Raw genomic sequence first — 19162 nt, 5'->3', positions numbered from 1 at the left:
AAAACTTTAAAAAATAGCAGTTGTTACTTAAGTGTCTTTAAGTGGCTTCAGTATGTAAAAACTGTATATGCTCTTCTGTAGGCTGAGTCCAGGAAAAGGTACGAGAAAGCTGATGGGCCTGGGTTGGATCTTTTAAGTAAGGGGCGGTATGATTATAAAAAATGACTCCATTATAAGTTTTCTGCAGGACTTGAACCTGGAATTTTCAGCACAGGTGTCTGGCACTTGAGAAGGTTATAGGCGCATCTCCAATCACGTTTTGTCAGCAGTAGGCTCTTACTGTGTTTGTGTAGCCACTAGAGGGGGATACAACATAGTCAGTTCGTTGCACACAAATCCTTAATATTTTTATTAAGGCTTCATATGTTGCTGTTCAGGATTCCACTGTCACAACAGCATTGTCACAAGATACCATCTATATTTCCCCCCATAGCTTTCCTTTAAGGAGCAACTTACTTTTTTTTTTTCCAAGTGTTGTGAAGTTAGGAATTCATTGCCCATGCTTGGATTTTGGTAACTGTTCTAGTCTGTTCTGACACATTCCTGTTATCTCTGCATTTTGGTGCAGACATGTTAAACAGAGTCTTATTGTTGACTGTTGTTGCCCATTTGCTTGGGACCTCGGGGAATGGTTAGTTGGACAAAAAGAAAAAAATCCTAAATAAATTCTGATTTTGTATTTCCAATAGAGTTGAAATTGTTCCTGATGGCTTGGTTTTAAGGTTTATTCTTGGGTATAGCATAGCCCACTTTAATTTGCTGGGACAAAATCCATTTATAATAGATTCTGTGCCTTCTATGTAAGGCCTGTTTATTCACAATGGTAGAGGCTGGAGCAGGGGTGGGCAATAATTTTTGATGGGGGCCACTCCAAGAATTTAGTAAATGGTTGAGAGCTTCACACGTCCATGATATTAATGGAGGAAGTGCACGGTCTGGGATGAAGGCTGGGTGCAGAAGGGAACTCGGGATAGGGGGATGGGGGTGCAGAAGGGAGAGTGGGGTCTGGAAGGAAGGGGTTGTGACCTGGGGCATTGAATTGGGGTGCAGGAGGAGATGCAGGGTCTGGAAGCAGGTTTGGGTGCAGGAGAGGATTCTGACTTAAAGGAGGGGGTAGAAGCGGGTACAGAGTCTGGGAGGGGATTGTGACCTGTGCAGAGGGTTGGAGTGCAGGGACTGGGCGATGGCATGGATGCAGGAGTAGGGGTGCAGAGGGTTTGGGTTGCAACCTGGGGCAGGGGTGGGAGCAGAGGGTTGGGGGAAGGAGGAAGTGAGTTCCAAGTGCATGTTCTGGTCAGGAGGCACTTATCTTAGGTGGCTCCCAGCCAGCAGCCCAGTGGGACCCTCAGGCAGTCTCCCTGCCCAATGCACCCACGCACACCATTCAAAGTGGCCATTTGTGGGGACCATGTGCTTTCTGCGTGCTGTATGCTCTGTGGGGGTGGGGGAGACTCCACGTGCTGCCTGCACCACAATCTGGGCCCAAGCAGCTCCCATTGGCAAGTTTCTGGCCAATGGGAGCAGCAAGATTGTGTTGGGGGGAGGGGCAACACGCGAAGCCCTCCCTCCCCGCCCCGCCAAGAATGTTGTTTACATATATGCAAAGAACACACATTTTATCTGCAGAATGTGCAAGTGCCTGGTATTAGTTCTTTACACTGTTTAAAGCTGGTGTTAATCTTGTCAAATGAAGCTTTATAAAACTCCTTATAGGAAACATTTCCCCTGGATAATTCATCAGTGTTTTTCTAAATGCTTTCGTTCCATCTGTCATCTATCTAAATGAGAAGAAACATCCTGCATGTAATTCACTTCAGAGATCCACTGCCAAGATTTAGTTTCAGGAGAAGAGAATTCTGGGAAGAAAGGATGTTGCTGGAGGTTAACTAATTCTAATGGCTTCTGGTGTGTGCGTGTTTGGTCTTCATTGTTTCTGGAATTCTTAACGGACAGGAGAGCTAATGTGCATTCCTCAGCCCCTTTGATTGGGAGAACTAACTACTCTGTCTTCTTTTCTAGATGATGCTTCCCAGCTGGACTTATTTCACAGAGACTCAGATAATGATGAGAATGAAGAACAGCTTGAAGAGACAGAGACAAAATGGAGAAAGGAGCGATTTGAACGAGAGCAGTGGATCCGTGAGCAGGTATTGTGTTAGTCTGCTGAAAGACTGGCTGCTCAGTACTTCTGTACACCATTAGCAAAGTAAGACAGACTGTTGGCAGAGCTCTCGTTTTGGTTGGCTCTGTTAGTTAAAAATCATATCCGTTCTAGTGTGTACTTCTCCCTTATATAGCACCTATTGCTTTATCTCCTGCCATTACATCTGTAAAACTCCCCTAGTGAAAGGGGATACTCAGCTTCTCGAGGTCATGCACTGAGTTGGTGGCAGAGCCAGAAATCCTGTTTTCTACTCCAGAATCCCGATTCCTAGTTCTATAACCTTCCAGATCATGTTGTTTTAATTAGCATAGGGTCTGAGGAATGAAATCTGATTGGTATCTTGCAGCTTTGGCTATTGTAATGGATGATGATATAAGAAATGAAAAACTTCAGAAAACTTTACATGTTGGTGTATCTGAAAACCGATGTAGTATATTCAAGTCACTGACTGACTGAAATGTGTATTCTAGTTCTTATCATTGCTTGTTTATGAATTATCACTCTAAAACCCATCTCTTTTTATCAGATAGAGAAAGGAAAACAAGAAGAGGAGGAGGAAGAAATTGGTGAAGATAGTCAGTTCATGAAACTAGCAAAGAAGGTGACTGCTAAGTCCCTGAAAAAAAAAGGTGGGTTTGTTTCATGCTGCAGTGGCATCCAAGAAGGAAAAAAACCCTTGACTAGCTATTGACCGTTCCTCATACTAGTGAAATTTGCTATTAGGCTAGATATCTCCACCCAATCCCCCCGCCATGCCAGTCCAGTTTTGGCTCCAAGTTTGATGGTGCTTTGACTTGTCTGGCATTAAACGCTGCAGCTGCAAACTTGATGAAACAGAAGATCTTTTTCTTTGCTAAAATAGTTCTTTCCCATTAATTTTTTTTAAATTGTTACAGTATGGCAATATGTCCATATGCTTTCCGTCTGATTCCCCTTTTGGTCACTGCCTCACAAAGAATCTTTGAGGCTAGTGACATTCAGCACAACACACTACTTCCCAGAGCGCACACTGCTTAAGGAAAAATTGCATAATGTGGTTTAAATCAAATTGTATATTCTATTTTTAACATGCACATGGCAAAAATGTGATTCTGAGATTGCATAACTACTTCAAAAATAAACAAGTTCCCTGCCAGGTGATAAAGATTTCATTGCCACTCTTGCTAGCTATCAGTTATATGGCTCATTGGTCAGTTTAAAACAGAATTCTGTCTGCATCATTTATTGGAATAGGACTGCTGTCACTTGTATTCCACTGTCTGGTATAAAAATGTATTCTTTCTAATGATATTCTGGAAGTGAATTTATTTTCTGTGTCTCCACCACACACCAGGAAACCCTGTAGCAGCTGTGCAGGAAACAAAATCACTGCCAAGAAATCCCTTTGAAACATTCAGACGTACCTGTGACCTCCAGGTTGGTACCTTCATGGCATGAACTTAGAGGTGTATTTTCATGTTGCAGCTACAGAATGCATTTAAACAATAGTTGACTGATCAGGTGTAGAAGAGTTTGGGGAGAGTGGAGGAGCAATGTTTTTGACTTTAAAGAACAGCAGCATATTAAAACGATTCATCTCATGTGTTAATGTGAAATTCATTGGTTGTCTTCAGCTAAAGAACGGATCACTTCTGAACAGACCTAAAGCCATCCTTGAGAAGCTTGCTGCCATGTCAGACCTTAATCCAAATGCTCCCCGAAACTCAAGAAACTTTGTCTTCCACACGCTTTCGCCGGTAAAGAGTGAAGAGGCAAAAGAGAAATCAAAACCGCAGGTAGAGACTTGTAGGAGGTGCTAATCGTGTCAGTTGGCTTATGTTGCTGTGTTAAAGTACACTCAGTTAATTGGCAGCATTCTTACTGAATGTTAGAATGTGCAAATTCTTAATAGGCAAATAGTGTACAGAAGTGGGTTTGTAATATAGAGCCCTATGCACAATGTAGAAAAGAGCTGTTTGTGTGCATTGCTTGAAATAGTGGCGAAATGGAGTGGAATATGTGGGATTAGGATGGTGGGGATGGGAAATCTTGTTATAACCGTGCTGAATAATCACTGCTGTGTATTGCTGAGGTATCATGCTTTCTTCTAGGTGAAGAAAAGAGGTCCTACAGTGATGGTAACACCCTCACCCAAACGGTGCAGGACTGATGATGCTGCAACACAAGGGAACCAGAGCCGAAGCATATTCCAATACTTAGAGAGCTGAAAGTTTGTCGCTCCAGGGCCAGTAATTGCATCGTGTCTTGTTGCCGCTCGCAGTATATACTTTTGCAAATCTCTAGCTTCACGTACCAAGGGAAAACTGTTTTCTTTTGCCTGGCTTCTTCTGACCTGTCAGTCACTCTAACGACCACAGGCTCCCCTACTGCCAGACAAGTCTTCGTATTTCCTGCGAGACCTGTCCCAGTATTTCAGGAAAACCAGCACAACTTAAAAATCCATGCTTTGGATGGGCAGAGGCTGAGTTCATACTTTATGCCAAAGCATTACTGAAATTACACTACAAGACACAGATCTAGTGAAGTACAGCGCCGCAAGTGTTTTGATTCAGTGTTACTTCCTCCTGGCAATTCTGTTAGTGGGGGCAGTCTGTATTTAGAGTAACTGGATCACCTCGGTGTATGGAGAACAGATCTATAAAGGACAGAGGGCTGCATTATTGGGTGGTTGGGAGGGAGGTGTGGTGTCTCTAATAGCAATGATTTGCCCGCACTGTTTACAATTGCAGTATTAAGGTATCGCTATCTTCCTTTTATACCTACTGCTTTCTCTAATGCTGACCATAGACAGACTTGATATCCCAAGAGATTCTTGTTTACATTTTCGATACTTTTTTTGAAAGCTAACCCTTTATTTATAAAACAGATAACTAGAGGGGAAAGAAAAGCTACCCTTTTACAGACAAACTTCACATACATGTAGACATGATGGGATGATGCGAATGTGAAAAGGTTTTTTTTACACAAATGAAAACTTATTTTTTTAAATTGTCTGTTGCCTTATTTTGGACCGAGGCACCATCTTCCATGAGAATTCACTCTTTGTAGTGCAGACAGAAATGTAAGGCCTTCTTTGAAATGAAGAAACAAGGTTTGATACTAAAGAAGAGTCATTATTCCCAACAATCCTAAATTCTAAGGCAGAAACAGTGTGTGATGTACAACATGCACTTGGCTATACTGTGACTGTGTGAAACTAAAACGTATTCATTGTAAAAATCAGGCTAATTCTTAAACACTTCACATGTTCCTAAGGCTTGATTTAAGATGCTGACTCGATCACAGAAGAATCCTGATTTGTACATTTTGTAATTTGATAAGCACACTTTTGTGTGTTGGGTGGTGTAAAATATTTTAATGTATATGGTGTTCATAAGGAACTAGGATACTATTGGAGTGAAATATACAATAAATGTGTGTTTTTAATTTTTCTGTGGAAGTTAAAATTAATTTACAAAATAACTTGCACATGGCTGCATGATATTTCAAAGAATACATTTATCTGCCAAGCTTGCTTTTGCTGTCACTGCTGCCTGCTAGAGGGCCCTGTTATGGGCCAGCACAAAGAGGAACTGCTTCAGTAAAAAGGGTCTTACTCCATATATGGCCTTTTATAGGGGTTATATTTGCATATATGTTCTTGGTGGTGAGAGTAAATTTCCTTAATTTCCTCTTAATAATTTTGATTTTGTCAGTTTCTAGACAAAACTACTTTCATTGTTGGCTAGAGGTGTGCACTTACTGCCTCGCTTTGCCAACTATGAACTGGTGACCTAGAGGTGAAATACACTATATGCTTAGAGTCTGGGGTATGAGTAGACCTACTCATGGTGGCTCTCATTGAGTTAGCATGCCAAAATCATAGCATAGCTACAGCTAGCAAGGGCTAGCTGCCCCAAGTATATACTCATAGGGTCTGGGTGGATTTGTACTCACAGAGGTAGCCACTGTCTCTTTACTAGGGGTCTATGCTATTCAGTCTCTTGGGCTACGTCTACTCTGCAACACTATTTCGGGACACCAGAGTTTCCCAAAATATTTGGCAGCAAGGCTGTGTAAACCTCATTCTACGAGGAGTAAGGGACATTTCGGAATAGCACTTTATTTTGAAATTTGGCTCTGTGTAGACAGCACCAAATGACAAAATAAGCTATTTTGAAATAGTATTGAAATAAGATACCCAATTTTCATAGCTCAAATTGCCTAGCTCATTTCAAGTTACAGAGCAGTGTCAATGCACTCTTGGTGAATTTTAGATCTCATTCAGTATATTCAAATAACTAGTTGCACCTCGTTTGCTTACTCGGTGGGATGGCAGGCAAGATGGTGGAGCCCCGGTACTGCTGGCCCCTCCTTTGGTGGTACAGCTGCCCGCAGTGAACATTATTCAGGATAGCTCTCTCCTGTGGGCTTGCTGTCTCCAGTGGCCACTCCCTCAGTATTGTGTCCCTCCGAACAGTTTAGTCCTGTGCTTTCCATGTTATGGAAAACAGTCCCTTTCCCATCACTTCCGGTTGTCCTGCCACAATCAAACCCTGAGCTTGCTTTAATTTAGGAGCAGAGGAAGCTGCATACTGAATTTGGTAGTCCTAGCTCTTACTGTTTAGGAGGAGTTCTTGAACTAACGGACTTGAAGACAGACACAGGGACAGACAAACACAAATATCTAAAATATATATGTAGACAGAACAACCCTGCCTTATATTGTTTGGTTTTTTTAAGTTGTTTGCAGTGCTAAAACACCTCCACCGCCTGCAAAATAAAATAAAAAATCATGATTGAAGCCCTATTGTATGGGGTTTAGCCTAGACACACACTGTGTATTTTTTTCTGTTTCCAGTCTTTACTATTCTTTGTGTGAATGCTTTAAGATTGTTGGTTAAAAGGTGCTACAGAAGTGCAAAATTAGGCTGAGAAAAGTATTTTTCTTAGAAAATTTTTCCAATACAGTGCCCATTGCTGGCCTGCTAACTGACATTCTGTCTCATACAGACGCTTGTGCCTGTTGTATAACTCTGCTGTATCTACAAAATGAGCATTCGATTGGACAATCCACAATGCTTGTGTCAGGTTTCTTGGTAATTCCGTGCTCTCTGTATGTGGATTTTTGGGATTTCAGCCAAGTGTGACAACTTCTTCTCTGAGGAGAACGCGAAAGGTGAGTTTCAATGAGGGACTTAAAAGACAAGAGTTGTCCTCTGGTGTCAGGAATTATTTTCATTATGCTGCAAACTAATCTAATTCAGAACAAACTTGCCTACAGGAAAACAAGCAACGGACTCAAAATAATTGATTCTTTGTTTTTAAACATATGGTTGTTTCTAACTTTATAAATCGGTTTTGCAGCTTGTGAGAAGGTACGCTAGTTCCCTAAAAGCGCTGCAGACAGTCCCAGCCCCTAGAGAACAAGAAGAAAATGCCCATTTATCAGGCTAGAGGAGAGGGGCTAGTTTCTTACGCAAGCCCTAAAACAGCTGAAGGGAAAGACAAGATGAATCATGATAGGCTTCCGTCAGGGAATCCAAAAATAGCCATTGTCCCCAATGTTCCCTCTAATCTTTTTCATCCACATGTAGATTTTTTCCCCATCATTGTGCAAAATACATTTTTTTAATGTGCCCCAAGGCCAGGGGGCAGAGGAGAGGCGGGGCTTGATGAGCGGTGGAGTCTAGTTACTGTACACAAGCGTGGCAGGGCCCATGCCTCCAGAAGCATCCAAAGCAGTAGGTGAACAACACAAAGGGATAAGAGGGGGAAATAGGGCGGTCTGTGGTTAAAATTAGGAGCTACATGTGGGAAGCAGCTGCCTGCAGCCTGGGGAGGCCACACGGCAGGTTTTGTGGGTATCATAGTAGAGGTAGAGGAACGTCTTAGGGAGGAGAAAGCATGTGAATAGAGGAAGAGGGTGTGGAAGTGATGCAGAAGCCAGACGACTGACACCGCTGCTCACAATACATTTTTAAACAACATCATGCAGGAAGCAAAACTCTGTGTGGCAGCCCGTCTAGAGAGCCCTTCATGTTACACTTCATTAAATCTCCTCGTGACCCCCTTTAATTTTAAGCTGCCGTAATTATTGCTGATTTGTAAACTCTAGATCCGCTTGTCCTAATGATTACCTCTGGCTGCGTTATGGGGCAAACATGCAGTAGCATGAAAGATATTAAAAAAAAAACAAACCCACACACATCATTAATTTTATTTTATTTTTTAAAGGGAAGAAAGTCTATTAGTATTTAGCCTCTTGCCAGGGTTAGTGGGAGCCTGAGAAAGAACCTTTCCTGAGTCACCAAAATCCAGGTCCAGTGCCTAGTGCCTAGTGCAGTGCAGCGGCACGTCGGATACCCCTCCCCCAACCCTGCATCCCATTTGCAGCAAGATGAGACTCCGCCAACCAGTAGTATAGAAAGGATTTATTGCTCCGCCAGGATACAGCACAGCATAGATTTCAGGAATCAGGGCCAGGATGCCTCCGACCCCTTGGATTAGGGGGTCCATTGTCATCACTAGACCCTCAGCTAAGGCTGCTTCCTTCATGTTTTCCAGCCAGCAACTGCCCCTTCCCCCAATCCTCCCTTCCTTTGTTCCCTGCCTGCCCTCAGGCAAAAAGACCCAACCTGTCCCACCGGCTATGTGACTTAAGGCAGCCATCCTGCTGAGCAGTACTACAGGTAGCGGCCAGTAGGGGTCAACCCCAGCCCCCACACAGCCACCTGTGGGTATGGCCTGCCCACTACATCACATGCAGTCACTGGGAGTCTTTCCAGTGACTTTAATGGGCTTTGGCCCAGGGCCTAGGTGAGCGAGGCTGTGGAGTTCTCCTGTGAGTATTTTCTGCCTTAATGGTGAGGCCAAGGGTGGCCAGCCCGTTACAGATGAAGAGCTAAAATAGTGGTGGATACAGCGCAAAGATCTGAGGGAAAGAAGTCGAGCAAAAAAAAAAAAAAAAAAAAAGCGCTGCCCCCCTTTCAGAGCTGCATGTGGCCCAAGCAGGAGTCCAAGCGGGAAGTGGTTGAGAGAAAAAAAAAAAAAAAAGCTGCCCCTTTAAGAGCCGCATGTGGCCCAAGCAGGCTTCTGTCGGCTGCAGTGCCAGATCTCGCTGCGCCAAGCGGCGCCCTGCCCAGACAAGGAATAAAGGTCAGAGCAGGGGACTGTGAGAAGAGGCGGGGGTGCGGGAGCTGCAATTTTTCCTTTGAAGAGCTGCATGCGGCTCGCGAGCCACAGGTTGGCCACCCCTGGGCTAGGTGCTTGCACAATACTTGGCCTGCTATCAAAGCACCCTCTCCGTGGATGAAGAAGAGGCCTTTTCAGCAACAGGGTAATGCACTTTTGATTGTAGTTTGTCATTTCACTTCCCCGCCTGAGTCAGTGTGTGCACCATTGGCCTGACAATGGCTGAAATGCATGGAAACAGCCAATGGTGGGGGTTTGCAAGTTACAAGTGCTTTCTGCAGGAATGGTGTTGCTTCGCTACCTCGTCTGCCCGCCCCCATTGTGGCTTGCCATGTCTCACCCCGTAAGCAGCCTGGGGCAGGGATTTCATTTGTCCAGCACCTAGCACAAAGGGGGACCCAGTTCAAACAATAAGCTCAGGCAATAGAAAACAGTCGCTGGTGTACAGTATGGTCCCTCTTCTACTCTAGGTATGAAGGGTAGGGATGTAGCAATGTTCTGTGTTTATTCATCGCCCTTTTGGGTCGAAGGATCTCAAAGCACTTCGCCATCTAATTCGGCTTCACGCTACCCTTCTGAGTCAGTGAATTACCATCCCCGCTTAAACACAAATAAACTGACATCCCCAGGCCTCCTGTGAACTGGCGACATAGTTAACAAGATTCCAGGGCTGTGTCTAGACTGGCCAGTTTTTCCGGAAAATCAGCCGCTTTTCCGGAAAAACTTGCCAGCTGTCTACACTGGCCGCTTGAATTTCCGCAAAAGCACTCACTTCCTACTGTAAGAAATCAGTGCTTCTTGCGGAAATACTATTCTGCTCCCGTTCAGGCAAAAGTCCCTTTTGCGCAAAGCTTTTGCACAAAAGGGCCAGTGCAGACAGCTCAGATTTGTTCTGCGCAAAAAAGCCCCAATTGCAAAAATGTCGATCGGGGCTTTTTTGCAGAAAAGCGCATCTTGATTGGCACGGACGCTTTTCCGCAAAAAGTGCTTTTTTGGAAAAGCGTCCGTACCAATCTAGACGCTCTGTTCCGAAAATGCTTTTAACGGAAAACTTTTCCGTTAAAAGCATTTCCGGAAAATCATGCCAATCTAGACACAGCCCTAGCGTCTCACTTGTCTTGAAAGCAGAGCCGGACGCTGGTCTGGAAGCTGGCAGGCGGGAGGCGCGTGGTGTGGCGGTGAATACAGTTAATGGGGACTGAAACAAAAGACAGGACTCTGCAGCACTTTAAAGACTAAGAAGATGGTTTAGTAGGTGATGAGCTTTTGTGGGCCAGACCCACTTCCTCTGATCAAACGGAGACTGCTTCTGTAACTAGCAGCGTGTGACTGTAACCCCCAAAAGCCACATGCAGGGTCTGAATGTAAAGTCCCAAAACAAGGACGGCAGTGAGTCAGCTTCATCTCTTCTCCTAGGTCCCCAGACCCATTGCCGTCAGCTGGAGTTTATTGGGAGGGCAAATTGATGGAGCCTGGTGTTGGTCCCTGGTAGTTCACACACATCCTGGTGCTACTGAGGCAGGAAGTCTTTAGTCTTTCCCAGCAGGGTTGGTATGGGGCCGGGCGCTGGCAAAGCTCCCTGCCAAGCTGCGGGAATGCGGCACTGGGAGAGGCAGGGATGCTGTGCCTGCTCTCCTGTTCTCGGCGGCACATTGCTCTCAGGCTGGTCCTAACGGTGGGATTCTCCAGCCCCATCTTCCTTTCTCCCTTTCCATTTCTATTCATCTTTGTCACCTGCTCCCCACTGCCCCCGCTTCTGTTGCTGATGGACTAATCCCTCGGGGCTCCCCCTGCTCCCCCCCCCCACATTAACTCAGTCTCAATGTCTCATTTTCAGGTATTGATCCATTTTGCTCCTCCCGGCACCGGGATGTTACAGAGAGAGAGAGACCTCCACCCATTGGAGCAGAAGCCGTCTCTTGTCCAGACAAGCGGGCTGAATTTTTCTGAGCTAAGCAAGAGAGAAGGCTGGACTAGCGGGGAACTCCTGGGTTCTGAGAGGGTAGTGATGTCTAATGGTCAGAACAGGGGGGAACCGGACGTTAGGATGCCTGGGTTCTCTCAGCGTGGCCACTGATTCACCGTGTAACTTTGTCCATTTTCCAACTTGACCTGTGAAGTGAATTACCCACAGTAAAACTCTGTAAACACCATTAACTAAGATGCAGAGTATACCAGTGAGGCAATGAGCTGTGGGCCTTGGTGGGAAGGTGCAAAACACGGGTGAAATCGGGCTGGCTGTCAGGTCCGATGGGCATGGTGTAGTGGAAAAGCATAAGCCAAGGATTAATTCTCAGTTGGGGAAGAGATCTATGGATTGCTCAGGGCAAGATACGAGAGACTAGCATCTTTGCAGGCCTGGGGGGAGTTGTATTAGCAGAGTTCTGGGGAAGGCCTGATCTCACAGGCTGGCTGCAAATCTGGACTGGGAAACCCTTCTGTGGGGAAGCTTAATAGGTAGCAAGTTTAAAACAAACCAAAGGAACTATTTCTTCACACAGCACAGGGTCCACCTGTGGAACTCCTTGCCAGAGGATTTTTGAAGACCAGGACTTAATCAGGGTTCAAAAAAGAATTAGATAAATTCATGGAGGTTAGGTCCATCAATACGTCTTAGCTAGGATGGGTAGGAATGGTGTCCCTAGCCTCTGTCAGAAGCTGAGAATGGGCAACAGGGGTGGGAATCACTTGATGATGACCTGTTCTGTTCATTCCCTCTAAGGGCACCTGGCATTGGCCACTGTCGGCAGACAGGATACTGGGCTAGATGGACCTTTGGTCTGATCCATTCTGGCTGCTCTTATGTTCACCCAGTAACTCCATTTCCCAATGGCTTTTGCCCATTCTCCCCTTCCTTGCTTTCCCAGGATGTGTATTTTTAATGGGGGAGACACAGAATTGATGGTAAATTGATTGTGTGGCCCGTTTGCGTGAAGTGAAGGGGAGCTGGGCGGGGGGTCCCTGATGGTTCATATCTTACATTCCTAAAATCTTCTGCTTCACAGCTTCTGCAGATCACCTGCAGGAATCTGGGAGGCATTCCTCTTCTTCCCCCCCTCCTGAGTGATGTTTTCCAGATATGGGAGGGGTGGGGTTGGTTCCCTGTTATGAAGGATCCGAGAGGACCACGGCTGGGGATGGGGCACTGGACGGGCAGCTGGTGGCTATGAGAATTCTCTCTCGCGAGCTTTGCTGGCTGGTTCTTGCTCAGAGTAACTTTGATCACCACATTTGGGGGTGGGAGGGAATTTCCCCCCAGGTCAGATTGGCAAGAACCAGAGCGGGCTGGCAATGGGGTTCAGGCTTTTTCAAACAGAAGTTGTGGGCCAGGATTATCTGGTCTATCTCACCACATCGAGTCCCTGCCAGGGCCTTGGGCAGTGGGACCCCTCGTCCCTTCTGTTCTTGGCTGGTTTAGTCCCCTGCAATGCTTTCGTCTAGAGATTCAGGTACCAGGCTTAGTGCAGGTGTTGGTGGCTTAGGGGGCCAGACCACACGATTTCTTAGCCCTGGACTTTAACTCTCTGACAGATTAAAATAGGACGATCCCAGATCTTTGTGAGCTGGGAGGCGCTTTAAGCCCCCTGCTGGGTAGGTTTAGCCCAGAGAGAAGTCACAGAAGAAAGAAGCAGCGGCTGTCCCGGAATGAAATTGCGTACCTCATCGGTTCCCACCTCCAGTCACATGGTGCTACGCTGTCAAATAGTTAGAACAGCTCACCTGGGGTGGGATGGGGTGGTGGGTTCAAACCCCGCCCCGCCCTGCCCCGCCCCCTCTGGGAGAGACGGGATAAAGGATGCCCTGAAGGTTAGGTGGTGGGGTGGGTTCTGGTGTGGCCTAGGGGATAGGGTGTTCACCTGGGGAGTGCAAAGTGGTGGGTCCAACCCCTCCCCTGGAGCAACAGGATAAGGGATGCCCTGAGTTCTGGGGGTCAGGACCCCGGGCATTTGGTTCCCTGACGGTGGCCCTGTGCTTTATTATTGGCTCTGCCCCAGGCTCTGTTCTCATGTACTGGAGATTTAGACAACGGATCGTTTTTTCACAACATACGAAAACAATAATGATTAAACATTCAAATTATATTAAAAATACCCATGTCCACACAGTTGTTTTGTAAAGTAAAATGGGCCTTACCACATATACCCATAGGCTACGTCTACACTGGCATGATTTTCCGGAAATGCTTTTAACGGAAAAGTTTTCCGTTAAAAGCATTTTCGGAAAAGCGCGTCTAGTTTGACAGGACGCTTTTCCGCAAAAGCACTTTTTGCGGACAAGCGTCCGTGGCCAATCTAGAAGCGGTTTTGCACAAAAAAGCCCCGATCGCCATTTTAGCCATCAGGGCTTTTTTGCGCAAAACCGTACTGTGCTGTTTACACTGGCCCTCTTGTGCAAATGATTTGTGCAAGAGGGCTTTTGCCCGAACGGGAGCAGCACAGTATTTCCGCAAGAACTCTGACGCTCTTACATGAGATCGTCAGTGTTCTTGCGGAAATTCAAGCGGCCAGTGTAGACAGCGGGCAAGCTTTTCCGCAAAATCATTTGATTTTGCGGAAAAACTTGCCAGTCTAGACACAGCCATAAGATGGAAATACGTACATCCATTTAAAACCCGACGCCATAATGAAATCCATAAGGCGCACACAGCAGTGTTAACTATAGAGCTCAGCTTTGCAAATCCTTATTCATAAATGCAGACCTATAAAAACGGCAAGGCACAAAGATATTTAAAAAAATTGCTATTAACATTAATTTAAATAATAATTTTTCATTCATTTTTTTACCGTGTTTTTTTTAAAGTCATTTTTTTGCTCCATGGATGTGTATATGTGTAAATATGTCCAACTCCATACATTTGTACTATACCCTGCAAATAATCACACCAGCCCTGCTCCTGGGGCTTGTGGCTGGCACTGAATGGGGCATGCGGGGTAGTGGTTAGAACAGGGGACTCGCCAGCACACCTGGCTCTATTGCCAGTTCTGCCAGGATCTTGCAATGGGACCCTGGCCTTCACTTTCCGGTGCCTCAGTTTCCCTCCCTATAAAAAAGGAAATTAATACCTCCCAGCTACGTGGTGCCATTCATGAATGTTTCTGCAAAGATCTTTGGCTCACAGGACCGATGAACGTGACCATCGTTATTCTCCTGGCCTTGTTAACAGAACCAGCTCATGGGCAATCATATTATGGCAAAGAAATTAAAGTGCTTAGAAGCAGAGGGAAGCAATGATCTTTGGTCCGTGTTAAAGGTTAACATTGCAGACACGTTTATAATCATAGCTTTCACCACTGCGGCTCCTCAGGGGTTCGAAGCCGTCACTGAGTTATGTTTTTCTTTTTCTTTTTCACCCCCCCCTTTCTTCTTCCAAGAGACCGAAAGGGGGAGTGAGAAAAAAAAACTATTTGTTTGTCTTGTCTAATTTAATTTACGTTATTTATCAAAGAGACAGGTTATTTGGGAAACCAGATGGACCCAGGCTACAATCATCTGTATTTTCAAAATGTGAAAAATTATATCAAAGTGGACATATGAAAAGAAGAGTGTGTGTGTGTGTGTGTAGCACATGTGAGCTTTTTGACCCTCATCTGCCTGGCCCCTTAATCACATGCCCCAACCCAGCCATGGGGGATAAAGGACAAAAAGACCCCCCTCAGGGGTTAATAGACGTCCGGGTGGGGACAGTATCTTCTAAAACAGCCATGTCACAATTATTTAGCTCCTCTGGTTTTCAGCCATCTCATTAGCTGGCACATCCTCTTGCTGGGAGTGACGGATGGGGCACATCTTCAAAGCCATGCACCTCTGTACCCAGTGCTTTTGTTTTGGGGACTGAGCAGGTGACTAAATCAGCATTTGTCTCGTTTCCTCCGGGTTCTTTGTTATCCGAAATGCAACGAGGAAAATAACGAAGCAGAAACTGATCGCGCGGGGGGGACGGGGCGGAATGTTGCTCTCTCTCCTTTTTTTGGTTTGTTTTGCTATTAGCTGAGAGCGAGCAGATCATTTAATTTTTGCCCTTGTCATAAAGAAAGAGACGGCTGGCTTAGAAGGACGTGGTGTGTTCTTTCCTTACTTACTTCCCGCGTCTCTCCTCTTCAGAGCCATGCGTCTGGCTCCTCTTTCTTTCTTGGCTTTGGAAGAGTGAGACAGGGCTGGATCATGGCGATCCAAGATCCTGTGCGCACCAGGATGCTGGCCCTCACGGCTTCACCCCCCATTTGCTATCGTGGCCGCAGGGAGTCCTCCTCAGTTGACAGCCCTTAAAGCTTTCGCTCCAGGCTCTCTGCAGACTCTGGCAGACTTTGCTGAGATTCTGCTGTAATCACCTGACTCCAGGAGCTGAAGCCTGGAATGCCTGTGTCTTAAGCTGCCCAGGTGCCCTCCTGATCACACGTCGCTCCCACTGTAGGGCCCATCGATGATGAGCAGTCGGAAGAACCAAGGGGGAAATGCACACAGATGTCCCAAGGATTGGCTGGCTGGCGACTGTTCCCCAAAGGCAGCTGCCCACGGCTGTCCCCTCTACCTGCATCTGGCCAGACTCTGCCTATTCCTGTGGGTGTGGAGTTATGGGGAGAGGGGCACATCTGGAGCTTGCCACCCCGTTGTGTTAGGCAGAGTGGCAACCCTGGGGAATGCAGGGGTGGTTCTGTGCCCAGTGTCCTAGGCTGTATGGGTCTGTGGAGTGCGGGGGGAAGAGGAGCCAGAGGAGCTGGGCACGTTGTTCTGTTCTTCCTCTGCATTGGGCCCACTGACAGCAGAACAGCCAGTGGGCCCCCACGTATGCGCAAACCACGGACACGACCTGCCTGGCATTCGGAGGGTGCTGCACTGCTGCTGGCTGGTGCCCAGCAAGCTGCTGGCTGCACTGCTGGCTGCGCTCTTCTGACACAGCCAGGGCTTCTGCATATACTCAGTAGAGTTGCCAACTGTCTAATTAGGCAAGCCCAAAGACCCTTGTTCCGCCCCTTCATTGAGACCCCACTCCCACTTACTCCATCCCTCTTCCCTCTCTCACTTTCACCAGGAACGGGGTTGAGGTGTGGAAGGAGGGTGGGGTACAGTCCTGATCTTCACAACATCCTCTGGCAAGGAGTTCCACAGGTTAACTGTGCGCTGCCACTGATGTCATTCCATCCTGTCTCTCCTGCATGCTTTGGTGCAATGCTGTAGGGCACGCAGGATCTGGGCTAGAAGCTCTGAAACCAAGGGGAAAAGGCCAAGCCAGCCGACAATTTTAGCCAGAAACCTCACCCAAAAACAAAAACGTCGGTTTGTTCCAACTCACCATTTTTTACATATGTCTGGTTTTTTGTTTTCCGACCGATCAGGGAGTCGCCCGTTTTCTCCCCAGGACTTGGTAATACTGGGAAGGGCAAGTTTGAGGGAAGCGGGGGGGACTGCGTATAACGGGAATGCAGAAAACTGAGTGTTCGGATGGTGCCTGGAGTGCAGGAAATCAGAAAATCGAAGGCCCCTAAGACGGGGGCCAGCCCTTTCTTGGCCCTGGACACCCTGCACGATGTCCTGGTACGCTGCAGAAACGTGTCCAGATGCTTGATCGTAACAGTAACCGAGACGGGTCTGAACAAAAACCCCAAACAGAAGCCTGGGGGAGCTTTGAAACCCCCAAGCCTGATCTGCCGCCAGACTTTGCTGCTGGCTTCCTCGCCAGGATGCCGGGCCAGCCCCACCTAATCGGGGCAGCCCTGAGCTTTGGGGGCAGCCTAGATCCTGATCTCAAGAGTTTCACTGGACTCTTGCTCCGTCTAATGCTGTCCTGGCTCATACCAAGCCTTTGCACCCTCCACGCGCCCGGATGTGGTTTTCCTCGCTGCTTTCCTGTCTGCCTCCGGTACAGGGGCACAGCCTTCTCTCCCGGTGCCTGCTCCTCCGTCAAACGTGATCACCCATGCCCGGGACGTACGTTCGTGCTGCGCCCCCAGATCCGAGAGCGCTGTGTTTGTTCAAAGGCATCGTGGCTCCCATGAGCTGACAGAGCCATCTAGGGCGTATCCTGCCCGCTGTGGATCCCTCGCCTGGGTCCGGAGAGTAACTATTCCCCCTCCTATTCCTATGACTGTGAAATTTTTTGGCCTCCTAGCCATCCAAGGGCCATTTAGCCAGCCACATTAATCTGCCACTGACAGGCCTTAGGGAGGCTCCATCCATCTCAGCTCAGCGCTGGAGTCGTGATGAAGTTAACACTGTGTCCGAAGGGCCCCCGCCATCTCCCTGACTCCCACGCTTTATAAATGATCTGAAAGCAAGTGGGAAAATTGAAATTTAACGGAGACCTTCCCCTCCCAGCCCCTGAAGCCCCGGCCCAAGCCAGGGTGAGGAAATCACTCACCGGATCCCGCCTGTCACACGAGGGGAGGTGGTTTGTAAAGGACACTAGGGACTTAGCAGTGAAAAGAGAGAGCGAGCAAATGGAACAATCCCATGACTCGAAAGCGTCAGACGTTGCGTGTTTCCAGGGAACATTTGCTGACGGTTCAGCAGACCAGAGTCTGTGGCAACTGCTTGGCACGTCCCTGGCACCCGCTTCCTGCAGGCTGCTAAGTGGTTATGCCTAGTCCTGCCGTAGGTGACATATGGAAGGGGCAGGAGGGATCACGCACCCCTCTAGATATTAATTGCTGAGGTCGGGTGCCCAGACTCTTCTCCCGGCTCCACCTTCCCCACAGGGCACACACCAACTCTGACTCCTGCTCCCTTAAAAAAAGCCCGGGAGTTAGACTCTGAAGGGTCAGGAAAGTAGCAAAAGGAAGCAGGCAACTGTCAAGAAGAAACAAGGCTTGACCTGGGTCTTTTGCTTATGTTATTGTTTGCGTTACAAGTGATGGGCAGCACCGGTTTCCAAACTATGGGCCGTGACCCAGCACTGGGTCGGTCACACAGTGTCAGGCCCTGGGTCACCAAATTTCCAGTTTAAAGCCTTCCTCACTAGGTTAGCCAGTCTATGTCCATGAATTTATCTAGTTCTCTTTTAAACTCTGTTATAGTCCTAGCCTTCACAACCTCCTCAGGCAAGGAGTTCCACAGATTGACTATGCGCTGTGTGAAGAAGAACGTCCTTTTATTTGTTTTAAACCTGCTGCCCATTAATTTCATTGGGTGGCCCCTAGTTCTTATATTATGGGAACACGTAAATAATTTTTCCTTATTCACCTCCTCCTCACCACTCTGGCATGAGCTAGAGCAGCTCACAGGCTGCTCTGATTCACACCAAGGGCCAGGCAGGCACCGGAATACAGAGCGCGTGCATGTCCCTGCAAGCACAGGGCCAGGGCGAGAGCCATCGTGCCTTTGTGATGTGCAGGCCAGGCTAGCGCAGCAAGGAGAGCAGCCCCCAGAGGCTGACTGGCCCTCTGGCCCACCGCGCTCACTCTCCCATGCAGGGACGTGGGCTGAGAACAAGCTCAGCCGGCTGCTGCCCATTTGTTCTGTGAATCAGGCATCGACAGGGTCATCCCTAGGGGGCCGTGGGGCCTGGGGCTACCCCCACCCCAGTGCCCAGGTGCAGGGCCCAGGGCAACCCTCCTGCTGCAGGCCCCGCTCCCGCCAGCCCCTTTCCCCAAACCCCACCCCTATTCTGCCCCTCCCTGCCCCTCCTTCCCCTGAGCAACAAGAGCCCAGGGATGACAGGGCCTGGTTGCCACCCCTCCCGCACGCCCAGTGAAGCCGAGTGCAGGGGGCTGGGACAGGGTGGTGGGGTGGGGCGGAGAGGAGCAGGCTGCAGTGCTGGGAGTGTGTGTGTGGGGGGGGGGGACCCCTGCTGCCACCCCATGCTAGGCTTCTCCCCTCAGGCCATCCTCT

General features: G+C 47.8%; 1 protein-coding gene across 3 annotated transcripts in view; it reads left to right on the top strand.

Moving 5' to 3' along the window:
• CLSPN (claspin) overlaps positions 1–5590 on the top strand; it is a 36636-nt gene extending 31046 nt beyond the window's left edge. For 2 of the 3 annotated variants that reach the window (XM_006110728.4, XM_006110729.4), the window contains exons 21-25: positions 2020–2147; positions 2691–2793; positions 3498–3580; positions 3778–3939; positions 4255–5590. In XM_006110728.4, coding sequence (XP_006110790.3) covers positions 2020–2147; positions 2691–2793; positions 3498–3580; positions 3778–3939; positions 4255–4371 — 593 coding nt within the window. In that variant the 3' untranslated portion in view covers positions 4372–5590. Of the gene's footprint in view, positions 1–2019; positions 2148–2690; positions 2794–3495; positions 3581–3777; positions 3940–4254 lie in introns of those variants that run through there. The other variant, XM_014570047.2, reaches the window with a different exon arrangement.
• The last annotated feature ends 13572 nt before the right edge of the window (positions 5591–19162 follow it).

This window comes from Pelodiscus sinensis, chromosome 25, assembly GCF_049634645.1.
Source record: "Pelodiscus sinensis isolate JC-2024 chromosome 25, ASM4963464v1, whole genome shotgun sequence".
Taxonomy (NCBI): domain Eukaryota; kingdom Metazoa; phylum Chordata; order Testudines; family Trionychidae; genus Pelodiscus; species Pelodiscus sinensis.
The sequence above is the reverse complement of the archived record's forward strand: the minus strand, read 5'-3'. Positions and strand labels throughout refer to the sequence as shown.